The following is a 19,069-nucleotide window of genomic DNA, read 5'->3' as shown; positions in this document are numbered from 1 at the left end:
TTTCTGTATACTGTTGGTGTGCGTAGAAATGAGAAGGCATTGTAGCAGAATCATTTACAGACTCCTCATCTCTTTCAAGTAAGCAGGGTCATGAAATCACTTGTGAGTCAAGTCTGAACCTCGATGTGGATCTTATCACATTTATCATGATTTAAGATGATGTATTCTTCATCTTTTGCACCAAACTTGGCAGGTAAACGTGCGTTTTTCCAAACTGTGAACACTGTGAAGCTCTCTCACCTCGCTGTCTTGCTAGTGTTGCATTTTGCACGACATAAAAAAAAACTGTTGTTCCCCTTTGTTCCCAAAATGTGAAAAAATAAGATAACTGTCTACTGCAGAGTCCATTTGAACTGAACGCCAAATGTATCCATTCCCACTGCAGACAAAAGCCAGATGCTAGGTGTTTTTTCGACCAGTGGAGACTGTCATCAAAGAGTAAAGTTACTCTAATTGTGCACAAAAACTCAAAATATCTAAAAAGAAAATTCTTATTTCTCTTCTTTGAAGATACGACACCATCACCAACCAATGGGAAACAGTGTCTCCCCTGCCAAAGCCGGTCCATTCTGCAGCGGCCACCGTGTGCGGAGGGAAGGTGTACGTGTTCGGCGGCGTGAACGAGGCGGGGCGCTCGGCCGGTGTCCTCCAGTCCTTCGTGCCGCAGAGCAACACCTGGAGTTTCATCGAATCTCCCATGATAGGTAAGAGGGGCGACGGCTACCGCTGTTTTCGTCACACATTCACAAGAGCTTTCATTCACACTCACAAGCTTCGACACAATTGAAGACAAGTTATGTCCTCGGGGGATGTGTTGCCATTGTTACCATCACTTTTTGTATCCTCACAAAGCTGTTGTTTCCTATTTAAGGCGCTGTGTATGAGGATGTGGTTCGATAATCCCAATTGTGTTGTTTGTTTTCTTTTCCCTCATTATGCCTTCACATTTTCTATTTAAGAGCAAACAATCCACCCGCTAGTTAAATGGCTCCCCTCTAACACATCAGAAAAAACATGAACATTAACGCTTTTTTTTAAATAGCAATGTAGCAGTCAAATTAGAGAAGTTGCATATTACTCCACCCATTCATTTACATGCATTCCTTTTCAACTACTTATGTCGTCTTTTAGCCTCCATCCTGGTTTCCTAGCAACAGTATTGTCTCAACTCTACCCACTTGAATATCATCTCATGTACTTGACTCCTTCTGGTTGAGACCATAAACTCCTGATTGCCATTTGAAGGCAACTGATTGTCACACAGAAGAGGAATGTCTGAGGCTTTATAGTAAGTGTGTCATATTGCCTCTGCACTTCATGCACTGAAAAAAAACACCTTTGCAATGTCTCTAAAGCTGCTTTCAGTACATGCTCTGATGGATGTGAGAACACAAACATTCAAGTTAGCTGTGCCCAATGTTTTCCGGAGCTTTGCCTGCCAGCCCCCAGTAAAATGCTTGGATAAGGAGTGAGCCCGTGTGAGAATACAATAGGAAATATCAGAAAATTCACAGCGAGCCAGTGATGATGTTTCTAACACGCAACAGATGCAGAAGTATATGGAAAACAAAGATCTCAGGATGAAAAATATGAGACATAGAAGTAGGACAATACAGACAAAGATGTCAACTGTGATAGGTGACGAGAGTTAATATTCCATGTCCTGCCTTCTGCACGCTTTACCCAGGTGCCACCCTCACCCGAATGTTCTGAACATTTTCATGTACTGAGCCTCTGCGTTCTTCATATGTGAAATTTGATTTTTCCGCCCAGATTCTGGAGCTCATAAATGAAAACAGCAACGTATTTTCTATCGTCTCTGTCTCAGTGACGTTTATCGCTCTGGCTGAAAACTCCTCTCAAGGGCAATGAGTGCACGGGCAGGCAGGTCGGTGAGTGACAGGTTCCCCAGCCAGTCATTTAAAAATTAGCTTTTTCAGACTTCATCTATTGATTGCTAGCAGGACATAGTCGTCAGTAGTACAGTTTTTTACAGCGAGAATGTTGATCCACACTCGTGTCAAGAGAGAATTCAGTGATGTGTGTGTGACCTGTCCAATCCTGTAGTTCCATATCATTGCTCTGTCACTATAATGTTAAGACCATAGCTGAAATAACTTTTTGGTCTGACCTTAGGTTTTCACATTGAGTTAGTGGCAAAACTGTTCTGTAGTTATTCAACATTCCAGTCGAGGCCACCAGACGCCTGTGAAGGACGGGGCACCAGAAGGAACCCTTTAACCAAGCAGCCATAACTCAAGGTAGCAGCAAAAACTCTCAGTGAGCAGCTGTGTTCGCTGTGGAAAGTTCCAGAAATATTACCTTGAAAGATGCAGCACAGGAATGATGGCTGTTGATTTAAGAAAAACAACAAAAAAACACATCCTGCTACTTCTCGTTTAACATTCGGGTCTGAAAAACGTGTTAAACACACAAACATGTGACATTTCATTTTAAGCCACAAAATGAATTGCGCGAAAATGATAGTTTGACCTTTTGGGGGAAATAGACAGATACATTCTCATATCTTATCTTAAACTCACTTGTTAATTCAAGTCAAGGTCATTTTTAAAGCACACAAACAAACACAGTTGACCAAGTGCAGAGAATGAAAGAATAAAATTGATTAAAATTAAAGCCTGTGAGACCACAATGGTCTTGCTTTTAGTCTTAAACATGCCGGCATGTTATTTGGACACAGCTGCCGTCTCTCTTCCTGGTACCACTTATAAAATGTTATAACAACATGTTATATCTTGTAGCTTTATTTTAGATTTTTCTTGAGCAGTGTTGCTCTTCCCATCTACAAATAAAACAAAATTAGAATAATGTTGAAATAGTCCTTTAATTCTGCAACAAAATTCATATTTTTAAAGCAAAATTAAAAACACTTTTCTGTTTACTTTCATTTAGATGAATTTTCTACACAAATATAAATTCTATATTTGAAACTGGATTACCCGATCTAAGATGTTGGCACATGATGGACTCTCAGGGAGGAGAGCTGCCTGAATGCCACTCACAGAAAAAGAGAGGCATTACTGTCTGACTGTTGTAGGCGATGCTCTGTGAGAAAACACAGGGTCAGAAATGAATTTCAATTCAAATGTTTCCTGACAAGAAGTTGTTCTTGTGTCATTAAAGCGCCGGCACAGAGGCACTTCCTGCAGCGCCGTGGCCCAGAAATCAGCTCTCTGTTATTAGTGGCCTTTTAGAGCCACACACTACTATGAGTGAAATGATGATTATGTAACGCGGGTGTTTGGGGTGAGAGCTGAATGGTATTAAAGGGCTGGCAGAGCAGCTGGCAGAGGAGAAATGAGAGGGAAGGTCTGGTGAGAAACACACATACTCACACACACACACACACACACACACACACACACAGATACACACACAAACCTCTGCTTACCTCATATCAACCATACATCCCCTAGGGCCACAGGTACACAGCACATGAATTATGTAACGAGCCAGGAGGTTACTCCACGTGTGTGTGCACGCATTGTCTTGTGTGTGTGTGTGTGTGTGTGTGTGTGTGTGTGTGTGTGTGTGTGTGTGTGTGTGTGTGTGTGTGTGTGTGTGTGACAGATGCAGACAGACACACCGTCATCTGTCAGGTTGTAGATGAGCCTGCATCTGACAGCCGACGAGCCAGGAGATAATGGACGGGTTTAGTGCTTCCTGTGAAATTGGGCCGGCGATGATTTTAGTGAGCGGGTGGGGAGCACTTCTCGATCAACCCTCTGCCTCCCTCCATCACTCTCCCTCTCTAATCTCCCCCGTTCATCTCTCTCTCTCTCTCACCCCGTCCTCTCTCTCTGTCTCACTTTCTCCCCCTCCACACACCTCGCCCCTCTGTCTCTCAGTACTGTCTTATCGACTGACACAAATACAGCTGTGCGTGTGTGTGTGTGTGTGTGGGGGCGTACGTGTGATATCCAACTGCTTGGACCATCTCCCGCATTGACTGCAAATGGGTTTCACAAACACATATCAGGACCGACTTCCTCTCCCTCGTGGAGTGAAAAATAATAGTACTCGTGCCAAAAATAGTCAAGAAGTCTATTGAGATGCGCGACGTCTCAGCGGCTTTGTTCATCTATACCGTCCTTTGTCTTCCACCTGTCTAGTCAGCACTGCATGTGCTGAAACATGGGAGTATAATGGAGCACTCGCACATGCAGGAAACTATTTATGAAGCCTCATTGCTTTTCTCAGAAGGTCAGCTCACTGCAGCTCACTCATATTACCAAAATGCCAAGATTTCCAGATATTTGTCTCCGAGAATTCTGCCTCCACCACACAACAATGGAGGTGAAGGGAATTTTGTTTGTGGTGCTCACAGCATCAAACCATGACATTAGAAAAAAGTCAGCCTGACACATCTCTGTAAAAAGCCACAGACATTTTTAATTTATCATTTCTGTTGGCATTGCAACATAGATTGAGCAAATAGGACTTTGACAAGCCTTCCACAAAATTCCCTTCAAAACATGTTTTCCTGGATTTGTATTAAAATCCTTGAACACGTATCTCATTTGATCGAAATCAGAAAGACTTAAATCTCTTTATCTCTTTACACACACACACACACACACACACAGGATGAAAATGTTGGTCTACCTTCATCCAAACAAATCTCTATTACAAGCTCACCTAAAATAGCATGCTAAGCTTTAACATAAAGATGTTAGTATTCTTATTATGTATATGTTGAATACAGTTTATAAAAATGGACGACATGTTGGCTCTCCAGTAGTGAAGCCAAAGTGTATTGGTTGCCCCCTTGGTGGTTGGCTGCAGTATAGTGTGTACACCCTGCCCTCCTCCATGATAGTGAATGGGAAATGGACCAAACTAAAAAGTTGAAGTACACGTCAAGTACATTACGTTTTTTTGGGTAGGTTTGTACAAAGGTGTTTTTTTTTTCTCTGCAAGTTTGGTTTTAATTTGTTATGTGATGCTAAAAAGAAATTAGTTGAAACGTCTTGATTGACAGCTGAGACTGACTCACTTAAAATGTACCAAAGTCACAAAACAACTAAAAGGAGAAAATGCTTTTTATTAATTTAGATGAAGTGGCTCTTTTACAATCATACATTTTAACACATCCTCGTCACTCACACACTCAGACCCACACACTCACAAACACTCACAAACACACAGCTATGATGAAATTTGTGGCCTCTGTCTAAACAAACACTTTGTTGTTCACCTCACATCCTCCACTATCTGATTCCTGCATCATAACAGCAGATATCTGATGCTGTAAACCCGGAACTCTACCACACACACGCACACAATATATCATAGGCAACTCCATCAAACCAATACTGTGCAGATCTAGATAAGACTGCTCTCTCTGATAGAGACTCCCAAACAGCGGGCGTTGTCACTGAGCCGCGGCACTACATCAACACAGTAACATGCAGTCGCACATGGAGCAGGACCGAGACATTTTACAAGACGTTCTCCTTCAGAGAAAAGCGTTCCTTGTCCCAGCAGAGAGCATGAGGGAGTAGGAGAAATAGGACAAAGAAGCTTCACTTCTCGCTGCCAGAAGCCTAGATAAGATAACAGCAAGGTAATTGGGGCGGCGAAAACGTTTTTTTTCTCTTTCACACAATGTCCTTTTATGTAGTGTGAGGAGAATAAGAGCAGCCTTTGAAATGACAGGGCCAAAAGAGCAGGAAGACGATGATGTGTTTTATTGTATGATAGAGAACGAATGTGGAAAGGGGGGCATGTCCAATTAGGTTACTATGGAAACATCTTGTCCACCTCTCCTGCTCTGTCACTTTTCCTTCCTCTTCCTCCATCAGCACCCCTCGATTGCCCTTCCCCTTTTGGCTGCGACGTCATGTAATTGCTTGGCAGTCAATTTCCCGATGGAGCAATCTGGACGCAGCATTTCCACTCCTATGTCCCCCAAGCCGACAAGTCAATGGAGGCCTGTGTCACGTGATGAAACCTGCTGGGTGACAACTGGGGTGTGTGTGTGTGTGTGTGTGTGTGTGTGTGTGTGTGTGTGTGTGTGTGTGTGTGTGTGTGTGTTTGCTCATCCTTGACCTCAACCTAAGGGTCCGCAGACGAGGTGACCAAGCTGTTTTATCAGAGGCCGTGTTAACTTGTGCTGCCCTGCAGGCGCAGCTGTATTTCTACCACTGTTGTTTTGAAACCTTGTTTTGTTGTCCGTCTTTTTTTTCTTTTCTTCCCTTCGTTAATTCCTATGCAGTGGTCAGTCACAGGTTCTTGCATGAGATTTCTAACTTCCAGGCAGCGAAACCACACAGAATGTATTGCAAGGGTTTGTGTTAGAAAGTTTTCAGCTGACGCAGACGAGACGTGCTCGCTCTTTGCTGCACGTTGTTTCAGCAGAAACGGCTCGATTTCTGCATTGGCGGCCAGGGGATAAGAGTGAAAGCAAAGTGGTGAGGAGACATTGAACCCCGACAGCAGTCCTTCGAGGCTCGCTGGTTGGGAATGAGATTTACCTGCCTGGTGCTCCTCCAAGCACACAAAACTGTTGGTCCACGAGAGGTAGAGAGGGGGAGGGAGGTATGAAAAGATGGTGAGTTTCTTTTGGGGGAAAAAAAAAAGAGAGAATCCTTTGAGAGAATCGTGTTATTATACTGCCTCAGGTGCAGAGCAGAGAAAAATGAGTGTTCTGTGTTTATGGGACCTAACACAAAACATCATGTACACTAGCTTACACTGACAGACACACACACAAACCCCACACACAGAAAAACTGGAAGCGGCATATCAATGAGATGAAGATGGTAAAAGAAAATAAACACGTCAGGCAGATTGCGAGGACCAGACGAGATAAGAAATTGAAGCTGATGCGTCCGATGGAAGTTAGCATTAGATCTCAGTGTGTGTGTGATCAGTGTGGTAAAAGAACACATGAAACAACCAAGTGAAGTCAGAAAAATGAGTTGGTTGGTCCACCACTTCAGTGTAGACTGAAATATCTCAACAGCTATTGGATAGATTAACATTTTGTTCAGATATTCATGTTCCCAGGAGGATAAATCATGTTTGATGCAGGTGATCCTCTGTCTTTTCCTCACTGATGTTGGTATTTGTGACTTTGAAAAGATAGCCATAACATCAGATGTTCTAAATGTCCTAAATTTAAGTAATGAGTTTAGGGGACAGACTGTGTATAAGGAAAATACCCCGGATATGAACGCCGCCATCCGCCAACTCCTCTCAGCAGCGGGGGGGAAGGCATAGAGAAGGGTTGAGGTGGTTCACTAAACAGGAGCAGCGTTTGTGGGCCGGTGTAACCATTGTCAGGGCATCTGACTTCAGCCCTCCTGTCGTCCGTCTCCGATGAGGGATGTCCGTCGGTTGTGGCAGAAAATAGACGGCAGCTCGAGGCCAAGCGAAGGTGCATTATTCATGCCGGGTATAAATTGGCCAGCTGCAGTCTGCTCTAGAGAAATCCCTCTGAGTTCCAAACGCATGTCCTCTTCCCACACTGCAAGGCTGCTGCTCGCGAGCTGCGGGTTTCCAATGGCATCGTTCCACAAAAAAACACAGTTTTCGTTTCCCATAATCTATAATTCTTCCACGGTGCTCCTCCAACGCCTCAGCGCTATACACTGTATCAGATTGAATTATACAGTATGCAGTATGCCACCTGTTCACTCATGTATTTTCAATATATGTGCAGTGTTTTCCTCTTTTATTTATTTCGCCCATTCTCCCCCCACCCACTCCCTGCGAATCTATGGAGGTGCCAGAGGTTGTAATGCAATTGTGAATCATTGGGACTTAGGTAACTCTTATATTGCTGCCCGACCCAAACACATTCTGGAGCAGAACCCAATAAAGCCGCAGTGATTTATGAACTCTGCTTTTTTACCGATTCCCCATCTATTCCGTTTCTTTCTCGCAAAGCAATCTTGTGAATGGCACATCTGTAAAGTGATAAGGAGAATGTTGATGATGATTTCTGCATGCGGCCGGGGGAACCGTGGGGAGACGAATAGGGGGAGGAAAATAAATTGAGACCATTATACTGAATGGAAATTTTCTGCTGTGTGAGAGAATGGTGTGCAAACAATGGTTGTGTTTTAACAAAAAGCTCCCCTCTCCTCTCCTCCCCTCTCTCTCTCTCTGTCTCCCCCTTGTATCTCTAGATAACAAATACGCCCCTGCAGTGAGTCTAAATGGCTTTATATTCATCCTGGGAGGAGCCTATGCTCGAGCTACCACTATCTATGACCCAGACAAAGGCAACATCAAGGCTGGTCCCAACATGAATCACTCTCGGCAGTTCTGCAGGTAAGAGATTATTAATGTAGCAGCGCCACATGTAAGTTAAATCTCCAGAGTGGAATATTTTAAAGAGAAGATTTTTGTTCTTTTTAAATATCAAATTCCAAGTCTTTCTTGTGCGAAGCTTCAAGAACACTGAAATAATTTTATTGCACGGCCTCAAAAGATAAAACTTGCACTGATCCCTCAGTCGTCGCGTTATAACACGGGCAAACGACTGCACAGGGAAAAGATATTCAGGCCCAGCTAATTAAAGTTACCGGTTGTGGGTCTGACAATTATTCTAACATGATGCATCTTCGTTTGTGAAATTTCTCCCTCGGTAGAAAAAAAAGCTTTTTTATTCATGGGCTTGATTTTTTTGTAACTTGCTTGGTCAGCAACATGGCTGTCTGTCACGCTGTGAGACAAGTTGCATCTGTTCAAAAAGATTTAATAGACTTTCCCCTTTAATTTCCCTGTTTTACCCTGAGTTATATTTTGTATTTATTTGCATGCAGTTAGGTGATTGCCATGTTTGAAACTGCAGAATGCATCTGAAGCTCTAATAGAATTTGTGGACACCTAATGGCTGATAAGGGCAGATAAATGAAAATTAACAACAATGGGATGTTCTAATAATATCCCCGTCAGCTCGAGCCGCTGAGGTGTGCTGCTTTGCTGGATAATGAATTCAGTTTGCTCTTTTTCTGCCGAGGCAAAGAAAAGAAAGGAGGAGAGAAAAAGGAGGAGAAAGAGAGAAGTCTGAGATGCATTTGGGAAGCAATTACAGTCAGTGATCTTATGTGCCGAATGCATATCATAAATCACGTTGTCAGAGTTATTGATACGCTGCAGCCGACCACGCCAGGCAGCTGTTCTGCTACATTTAACTAAGTCTGACACAAAAGACGAAGAGATGTTGGGGGGGGGGGCAACAAACACGATAAAAAGAGAGCTGCTCAGAAAACAGCACTATCTGCACTGCATGCTCCAACACCGAGGATAGAGTCTCGCAGGTCATCGTGCAGGAGAGCTGATATTCTCCCCTCGCTGCGTCCATGCAGCCCCACAGCCCCCCCACAGGCCTGCACCTCCCCTCCGTTTATCGAGGAGAGCAGCTCCAGGCTTTACCCCTGTGCTCTCTCCATTTTGGATCAGCTGCGCTTTCTCTCTGAGTAGATTTAGGCTTTATGTAATAATCTTTTTCAGTCCCAGCAGTGTTGTGAGTTTCTGCAATAGGACTGCACGTTTTTTTCCCCCTCTCTCTCTCGTGTGTGTTTGAGCGTGCACCTTATGTAAATGCAGATCGTTACAAACCCCAATAGGAGTACAAAGCCCTAATCAGCTTACAGCCCAAGTTTTAATCCTCTCTGCACACAAACTCCTGTTTCTGTTTCTCATATCAAATGAGCACATTTGTATAGATATTTGCTTTTTCATTAGTTTTTCTCCTTTGCCCTCAAGAGGGAATGTAATGTGTGTGTGGCATTTTGTTCATTTTTTTTTACTCACTCGTACAAAATAGCCTTGTTGGGCATGTCGAGATTGATGTCAAATAAACTCCTGACGTGGCCCCCAGCGTGACAATCAGCGTGTTTTTTTTTAGATACGCTGTCTTCTGTCGGGCTTTGTTGTCTGGTCACGATCAACAATAGGAGTAACATTCCTGCTGCTGTGACTCACACTGTTGCTATCTCATATCAAAGCTACACCTGCGTATCCTCACCGACCTACCTGTCTTCCTGACACTGCTTTCCTCTCATCATTATTTGTGCCAAAACGTTTGTTAGCTTAGCACAATAACTGGAAACAGGGGGAAACTGCTAGCCTGACTTGATCAAATAACAAAATCTTTCCTCAAAAGCTCATAAATGAACTTGTAATATCATGTTTGTATAGTTTATTTAAACAAATCTTATGTGTTAACAACAATTAGATCTAAGCAGTTGCTCAGCAACCACTGGAAACGGTCATGGTCAAGATACTAGCACATAACCCATGTAAAATGGCAATTTGTTATTTTCACACCTGACTTTTTTAGGATTTAAACAAATAAAATTAAACATTCAATTTGTATGTGAACCAAATTGCACACAGTCATAAATATTCGTCTCATCAAGATCCATGAATTACTCACAGAAAAGTAAGTAAATTGTTGAAAAAGGGATTTTAAGTTCCTGGATCAGCCCCCATATCCAGGTCCACACCTTAATTGAATGGATTTGTCTTTGGCCCATGTCCCATCCTTCCACCATGTGTCATGGGAATCTGTTTTGTTGTTTTTGTGTAATCTGGCTCACAAACATACAAATCAACCGATAAACAAACGGGTGGAAACATAACCTCCTTGGCAGAGGTAATGATGAGCTGCTGAGCTCAAAGTCTGTGGAATGTTGCTAAATGTAAAGAGACATGATCTATATCTGTCTCATGCAACACTCCACAGAGTAGATACACACAGTTAATAACGTTCAACTGTTCCGTTAAGAATTCTAACTATTAAAAGGAAGAAAACTGAACAAAACCAACGTGTGTGTCTTTGTGCAGTGCTGTGATCCTGGATGGGAAGATCTACGCCACAGGAGGCATCGTGAGCAGCGAGGGTCCGGCCCTCGGAAACATGGAAACCTTCGACCCATGCACCAACACCTGGTCGCTGCTGCAGTCGCTGCCCTGCCCGCTCTTCAGACACGGCTGCGTTGTCATCAAAAAGTACATCCAGAGCGGCTGAGGGCAGCTCGCACCCGATCACACTGGGTCGACGCCAAACACCAGCTGAGCTCCGGTTGAGGGACGATGCACGACGGCAGCTTAGGGCCGGTCGGTCTGCGACCTCCGGACTTGACGCCAGCATCCATCCACCCCGTTACCCGTCCCACCCACTCCCCCAAAACGCCCTGTGCAGAATGTACTCATGTTCAACTACTCGGCCATGTCAGGTGGTGATGCCTAACTTCCAGTACTGTATGTGTCATGGTAGTAGTTCATCCTCTCATCCAACAGGCACAGGGACCCTCTTAGAAAGCTTTGTTTTGAATTATTTTGAGTTCAGTCTTTTCCAGATCTCTGTGAACTCACCAACTCCCTGTTTCTTTAACAAACGCAGTCAGCGCAGTGGAAGCCATCGCAGATCCACATTCTTGTCCGTTTGAGTAGATTTTGTTCTGGCTTTTTAGTCATTCATTAGCGCTGAGTTTCTTTGTGGCGTGTGAACATTTTTTTCAGAAGTGACATCTACAGGACAGGAAAGGACTCTTTTTCTCTTACTCAGTGGTTTTGACAAGTTTCTTCTCTCTCTACTGCGTCAGGAAGTAAAATGTCTGCAGCCAGCGTGAGTTTAAGGTCATTTGAAAAACAGATATGAACTTCACGTAACCTGGATCTTTTAATGACTTGCTAAACATAGGAAAGAAATCCATAAAATCTGGGTCAGGTAGAGTTAAAAAGAGAAAACCTTTATTTTTCATTAGTAGTTGCAGCCTGATTGAGAAATCATCTGAGTGGCCTGTTTTTCCACTTGATTTTCACTCATGCTATCTGGGAAAAAACTGATCAAAGAGAGGGGGGGTGATTTCTCCCTTCCACTGACGTCTGACGAGATGTTAAAATTGGGGCTGTTCCTCAGTTAAAAGCACAATAATCACCTGTGACTGTTCTCATTCAACTTATCCGTTAGTCCATGTTAATTTCTTTCTCTCTCTCGCTTTCACCAGTAGCTCCTCCCACCTTCTTTTTGTTTTGTACAATGTGTTTCATTGCAACCCACAAAAGATGTTGGGTTGGTATTCTGTAAATACAAGAAGGAAATATGTATATTTTAAAACCTGAAGGCAATTCTGTATAAATGTTTTTAGAAAAAAAAAAAGGATAGGTTGGAATCAAACGGTATGTCTGTAAATCTGTACCCAAAAAGAGGAAATTAACAATTGTTATTGAAACCTAATACATATACCAGAACAAGAAACACGTCGTCAAGTCTGGTTTTTTGGCAACTGTGATTCTAGATGTATTTTCAGTTTTCTCAAGGGAAATCAAACTTGGCAGAGACATCTCACACAAGCCCATTAAGGGTAAACACAAATGCAAAAGCCACAACACAACAGAAGTGAGCAACAACAAATGTTGACAATGAAACGAGCAGTTACTTTGTTTTGGTTTTTTTCCGTGCGTGAGCTGTCATTTGTGATAACCTGAACAAGTCAGTCTCCACTCTAAGTGAGATGCTTGTCTATTTGAGGTCTTACGGTACAGGTGGGTTCTTAATTGTTGAATGGAAGCACATGTACTGTAACACCAGCCACAGACAAACATCTTATTCCCTCGCTTCGACGGACCTGTCCAGGTTTTCACCAATGACGACTCACCCGATCCTTCATCCTAACTTTAGTGCAGAAAATAAATGTTAGTTTCATTGTCAAAATCCACTGTCACTCACTTCTAGTGTTCCTTTTGTAGTTGTGCTCTATCTTTTGCATTGTGTTTTCTGTTAATGCGCTTCTGTGCAACATCTCGAACACCATGGAATTCACTCTGCTTGAATCAGGTAAGTCAGGTTTCAAATGAACATTTGCCTCACAGTGAAGGTGAAAAGAACATTTTGGTACATAAAAATACCACAGCGTATTGTTATTAAAGAGAGATTTTTGAAAAGGTTTATATTCACTGATATAATATACTAGCTTTCTGCCAGTAAAACAGGAGCATGTGCGTCTTATTTGGATACAAAACCAAAGTAATCCTGAAAACTGCAAAAAAAAAAAAGAAACCCTTCTGAAACCTGCAGAAAAAAACACTTAAAATGTTACAGTTTGCACCTTTTTATTCAAGTATATCACAGCAGTTTATTTGAGAAATACAGTAAATGTTTCATTTCCAAATATAACTTACACTAAAGTAACAATTGCGAACAGGTGTGTTAAATACACAAAAGAAAAGAATTGACAAAGCTATGAAAAGTCTCGACTAAATCAACTTTGAAAAAATAGGGAAGAACAAAATCATTCGGGATAGAACAAACCCTTTCTCCTTCTGCATACTGGACTAAGTAGTCTCAACTACCAGACAAAAATTGGTTGTTAGTCCAAACTGGCTACTATTTATAACAAGAAAGGAAGATCACAATGTATGACATTTAAAACTACCCATATATTATTTCCAAATGTGTTTTTTGATCCATAAAAAGTAATTCTCTTGGCAGAAAGTGAACAAGAATAAAAAATGTATCTGGTCCTGTTTCTCTTCCTAGGGTTTTACTCAAAGACACTACGTTTTTAAATATCCTGTTCCATCCTAATGTTCGTCTCTTCCAGTATGCCACAATCCGTAACCACTTCAAAACAAACAAAACACCAGAACAATGAAATAAATAGAAAAAGTTGAAAGGGTATGTTGTCGCGTGTTAAACCTGAGAGACCTGTAAACCCTTTATTTCCCCGTACACCCCCTCCAAAAAAAAACCTGCTACACAAACGCTGAGAGATTCAGCAAAATTGTTTTAAAAACAGACACGTGTTGCTTCCCCATTCTTTAAAGTTTAGACGTACAAAAAGACAGTTGACTGAATATTAGGTGTAGAACATGTTTAATAATAAATAAGATTCAATGAGATGAAAATTTGGGGGGGGGGGGGGGCTGAGCATGTGTAAAGAGGCCAAATAAAATCCTCTGTAGATACGGGGTGATGATGTGAAAGAGGAGCAGATGTAGGACGCCTCCTCAGTGTCAATATACAGTAGAAAATAAGACAACCTGAATCTAAAGCATAAAAAAAAACAGTTCCGTTAAGTTTTCTTAAAATTAATGCAATCGTCATCTGGCTCAAATGCAAACGTACATAACACTCAGAGAGATATAAACAACTGTTGGATTACTGCAGCAGCCTTGGTTGCACTGATCTGGTACAGAGGATGGTACTGTAGATGTTGCAACAGTATTTTGGGGGGTGTGAGAAAAAGAAAATACTGTTTATGTACCCAGTAAACAGTTTTTAAATAAATTAAGCTGAGGTAGCGTTGGTTTTATTTGTCTCTGCAGTAGTCCAAGTGCTAACCTGTCGTTGCCAGTTTGCTTTTTTGTGTCACCCAGAATCTGAGAAATAGGCAGAGGTGAGCTGGGGTCAGAGTTTCACTTGGAGGAGTTTGAGGATAGGAGGGGGAGGAGTGCTCTGAGAGAAAAGAAGAGGGCCTACGTCTGGCTACACCCGCTCGAAACACGGCATCTCTGCCCCAAAAACAAATACATGTGGCATGAAAAAAATTCAGTGAACACCTTCATTAACTGTAGACAGAAAAAAACACATACTGTGTTGGCCACAAATGAGAATCCAGCTTCTCTTGTTTTGTGTTAAGAAAACAGAAAAAAAAAAAAAAAAATCCATAAAGTCCGAACATACACGTGAAAGAACAAAAAAAAAATAATATCATGTAATGCTTTATACATCTTAGTGAGGGGCACTGCCTAGAATGACCTTGTTCAGTATGGAATCACAACACACGCAAAAACAAAAAACAAGCAAAGCATCTTGTAAAAAAAGTAAAAAACAGTAATCAAATATACAACGTAATACATCAGTCGTATGAGCGTCTGACAGAAATCCTGTGAACACGTGCTGTTTTTGTCAGCACCTTTTTGAGGGAGTGGGATAACACTTGGCACCATAGATCATTTGATTCACACCATTATTATTATTATTAGAATTATTATTATTTATCTTTCCTATGAAAAACTGAAGAAAAAGTTTCCTGCGGTCTGATCAGGTGGAGTCTGACCTTCCCTGACTGTATTGTGGTACAAGGTGAATACATTTAAATTCCATTACGACACAAAAATTGTTTTCCTCAGGTTTTCAGATGCTTTCAAAATAATTTGTTGGCCCATGTCGACATTATAACTCAGCAGAGATGTAAAAACCTAGATATGATTGTTAATCATCCTAATGGCACCGAGATATATAAAAAACTTTTTTTTTTGCTTCACGGTCACTGTGACCTCAATGGTTAAGACCCACCCCACCTTGGGGCGCGTTCATTGTCACAAGACTTAAGTAAATAAAATTAAAAAAACATCCTGCTTAATATATCAGAGTTTCATGAGGTTTTAAATAAGGCACACACTAGGCAGTGCAAAACTACAGACGGGTTCCAATTTATACTGCTTCCAGTTTCTCAGCCGGGGGTGTCGATAGGAAAATCATCAACTGGGAGCGGAAAACATTCATACTGTGAACAAAGGGAGGGAGGGAGGGAGGGATGGAGGGTGGGAGGGGGCAGCTAGCAAACAAACTATTTAGGACATGATAATCTGCTGAGATGGAGAAGGACAGAGGCTGTCTGTGAGCAAACGTGTGGAGTGAGGTGGATTTTACAGCTGATTTACAGGTGACGTTTGTTTGCCAGTAACTCTTGGGGGGAAAAAAAGGAAGGAAGGAGGGGGGCTAACAGCTTTCCACACCTGATGACTGCTGTAATGAAGAGGACATAATCGCTCCTCATCCTGCTGTGCTAACCTCAGCAAGTTTGTGTTCGCACTTAAAAAGTTCTCTGTAAACTCCAGTTCTGGTTGAGTGTCCTCCACAGTGGCTCAGATATTCAACTAATCAAGTAACTAAACTGGTTCGAGATAAAAGCGAGCTGCGTAATATCGTGTTAATAACTGGCCTGTGATGAAGCGCTGCTGCGCTTATGGGCAAGATGGACTCAGCAACATTAGAGACATTATCTACCCCCCCCCCCCTCAGCGGCTCTTTGCATTCACACTTCTGCTGGTGAGGATCTGAAAGTGTGTGTGTCTTTGTGTACACATTTCTGGTGTGAATTTGTAGAAATGCTTACAAAACCAATCGTCAGTGTGTGTGCAAGTGTGTACGCACGGCTTGCTCTGGAAAGAAGCGGCCAGGTTGTGATATGACATCACCCGATCTGTTGGTTTTGCTAGTCATCCGATTTAAGAAGTAATCCCAAGAGCAGCATGGAGAAAAGTTAGGATAGCACCCGAGTAGCACCAGAGTAGCCTGTCACTGATGGTGTGTGTGCGTGTGATGTGTGACTGACACACCTCCAGGAGTTTGGTTGTGTAGAATGGGTCTGGATCTGGCCAGGTTCCTGAGACGATAGCACCATTAAATGTCTCCATCCTCAACCTCGTCCTTGCGCACCCTCCCTTTCCAAGAGGAGGGTGCTGGATTTTTTTCCGTTTGTTTTCGTGTCGAGGGCTGGACTCAGAGGCTCCTTCACGTTCCCTCACTCAAGTTTGTGTCTTTGTGGTCCCAGGTTGTTCAGGATCTACCTGACATGTACAATTTCACCGTGTCACAGGAATGTATCAAAATGCTGGATTCTCTCCTCCATCTCCTGCATCACAGACAGACAGAAACACACAAACACACACTGCTTAGTCTCAACCACCACAGCAAAGTTGGATGTGTGTATAAAGCATCTGTGCATGGTTTCAATATTACTTGGAAATTTCCTACAGCAAACAACAGCTTTCACCGTGATAAATGATGTAAAATGAAGCAAAGCTGTGCTGGAATGAGACAGGCAATTTTTCTCAGCATGAAAACAGCAGAGTTTGACACTGACTAAATCTGAGCAGAGCCGGAGGAAGAGAGATGGATGTTAGGCTGCAATAGACCATGATTAATGTCTTGAAGATGTTACAGTGTGTGCGTTCTCTCATCTTAATGGCTGAGTCAGTGCATGAGACGCCGCTACCAAGATACCAATCAACATTTACAACAGTTAAAGACAGGGTTGGGTACTGAGATCGGTACTTTTGAGGGTGCCGACCGAATTGCGCTGGTACTACCAGGTTCACGATAAATCAATCAGTGACACATTTCGGTACCTGTGAGCGCATCTATGTGGGAGAGTATGTATACAGGAGTGAAAGACAGAGTATACGTTAAACAGAGAGAGAGAGCTGGAACTTGATCAAGCCAAGCTCATTTCTGATCAATGCACACAGTGAGAACAACGGTGAGTCAACGGCGCAGACATCCAGGGAGCCATGCACAGCTCCACTATGTTCGCTTACAGAGTTCATTTGGTTCTTTTCAAACATGGTAAAAAGTTTACAGTTTTTAACAGCTCTGTCAGTAATTTACTGCTCCTCTGTGCCACTATCATTCGCGCTGTGCACGGCAAACCGAATTGAGCCAAACCCTGTGTGAGTGTGGCACCGCTACCTTTCCTTCAAGTCCGTGACCATCATACAGAAGCTATATTATTCTTTTATAGTAAGCAATCGCTAATAGTGTGAATTTGGCCTGGGACAAATGTGATTGCTATAAGTGGTTTCCACTTTCAGGGAATTTTGTCAGGAGGTGGAGGCGGCACAAAATTTGATGGAGGCAGCCGTCTCATAGTTCTATATGCAGGAAACGTTTTGTTTACTATGAAGTAAAGTAACGAAAAACCACACCAACGTAGAAGATTCAGTGAGAATCCCGGAGCTATTTGCATAATTATCACTCGGTTGCAGATATAATGCAAAAGCCTTTCAGCTAAGTAATACAAAAATACTGATAAAGGCAATATCTTTTAGAGCTGTTATTTCTTTAATGGAAATCTATTCAAAAGTGTTTGTAATAACTCCTAAGTCATTTCTTTAACCAAAACAGAAAAGGACAGAAAAGTATTTTGCTGAAACTAAGATGATAGGGTAATTCAATACTTATTCTTTTGACCGAAAATGAATTGTTTAAAGCAAAAAGGCCAGAAATTAACAGCAATTCTTACATATAGTCACATAAACTGATGGGCAGTGTGTGTAATCGATAACCAGCTTAATGAATGTTACCTGTAGACCTGAAGATCATATCAGAAGTGTATTTGTTGAGTTTTTCATTTCATATTTCCATCAGTCAGTTTCTATCCAAAAATTTGGCCTGAAAATTCTGTTCTTTCACACTTTTGACATCTTGTGAATCCAATGCTTTTTACAGCCAACTCCTGATTGTCTTTGGCATTTGTAATCCTCTCATGTGTAAATAGAGTGTTCAGCTGGTGCTATAGTCTGAGAGTTTAACGAGACAGAGTGCGGAGCGGCCAACTGTTCATTAATAATCAGGATAGTGAAAATGATACCAGACATATCCTGCAGTTTGTTCTGAATAGAATTGAACAGGTCACAGGGCTGACGTTATGCTACACATGTTTCTGCTGTGATCATTTAATTGCATTTATAACATCCATTAAGCACTTAGCACTGGGAGGGACCAGTAGACGAGTGGTTGGTTATTGGGTCTCTCCCAGTTCGCTGGACCATTTGCTGTTTCCTGTAAAGAAAAAAACTAAAACACTGATTCAAAAAAAATCCCGAAAAGCTTCAACTTGTGCTTTTAACATCTTTCTGTTTAACTGACTCTTTCACACATCAATACATAAATAATCTCTTTGTCACTGTGATCATGACTCTATCTGTGTGAAGGCCCTTCATCTTCTCATCCTGAAAACACAGCAGATGATCTAACAAGCCTCTGCAGCACCAACTCTCTGTTTCACTAACGTAGTCAGAGAGAAAAACACAGATCTCAATAAGCCCTGGCTGCCGGCCAAATAGGTGATTATTCACTAAAGTCCAGTCGGCTACTTAATTACTGGAGTACATCAAATAGACTGGGGCCTTCACTTATCTTGACTGCGGTAGGTAGCAGGCCTTCATCTGAGACAGGCGTATGTAAAAGAAAGTATGATTTGCTGTATTTTAATTCAAAGCCCTGTTTGGCCCTTTCCTGTCAGCCCATTGTGAGGCAGCAGTGCATTCCCAACACACACATGGAGTAAGTTAAGAG

At 42.2% G+C, this 19,069-nt stretch overlaps 2 protein-coding genes across 4 annotated transcripts in view; one reads left to right on the top strand and one right to left on the bottom strand.

The window, feature by feature from the left end:
• Nucleotides 1-12,241, top strand: part of LOC109632380 (kelch-like protein 29) — a 213,193-nt gene extending 200,952 nt beyond the window's left edge. For all 3 annotated transcript variants that reach the window (XM_020091615.2, XM_020091613.2, XM_020091614.2), the window contains 3 exons: nucleotides 511-704; nucleotides 8,157-8,301; nucleotides 10,825-12,241. In XM_020091615.2, the coding sequence (XP_019947174.2) occupies nucleotides 511-704; nucleotides 8,157-8,301; nucleotides 10,825-11,008 (523 nt within the window). In that variant the 3' untranslated portion in view covers nucleotides 11,009-12,241. The remainder of the gene's footprint in view (nucleotides 1-510; nucleotides 705-8,156; nucleotides 8,302-10,824) is intronic.
• Nucleotides 12,242-13,078: 837 nt separating this feature from the next.
• The window catches only part of atad2b (ATPase family AAA domain containing 2B), a 74,915-nt gene continuing 68,924 nt past the window's right edge, over nucleotides 13,079-19,069 (bottom strand). The window contains exon 28 of the mRNA XM_020091812.2: nucleotides 13,079-16,625. Within this exon, the coding sequence (XP_019947371.2) occupies nucleotides 16,584-16,625 (42 nt within the window). The 3' untranslated portion in view covers nucleotides 13,079-16,583. The remainder of the gene's footprint in view (nucleotides 16,626-19,069) is intronic.

Source organism: Paralichthys olivaceus, chromosome 19 (assembly GCF_024713975.1).
Source record: "Paralichthys olivaceus isolate ysfri-2021 chromosome 19, ASM2471397v2, whole genome shotgun sequence".
Lineage (NCBI taxonomy): Eukaryota > Metazoa > Chordata > Actinopteri > Pleuronectiformes > Paralichthyidae > Paralichthys > Paralichthys olivaceus.
The sequence above is the reverse complement of the archived record's forward strand: the minus strand, read 5'-3'. Positions and strand labels throughout refer to the sequence as shown.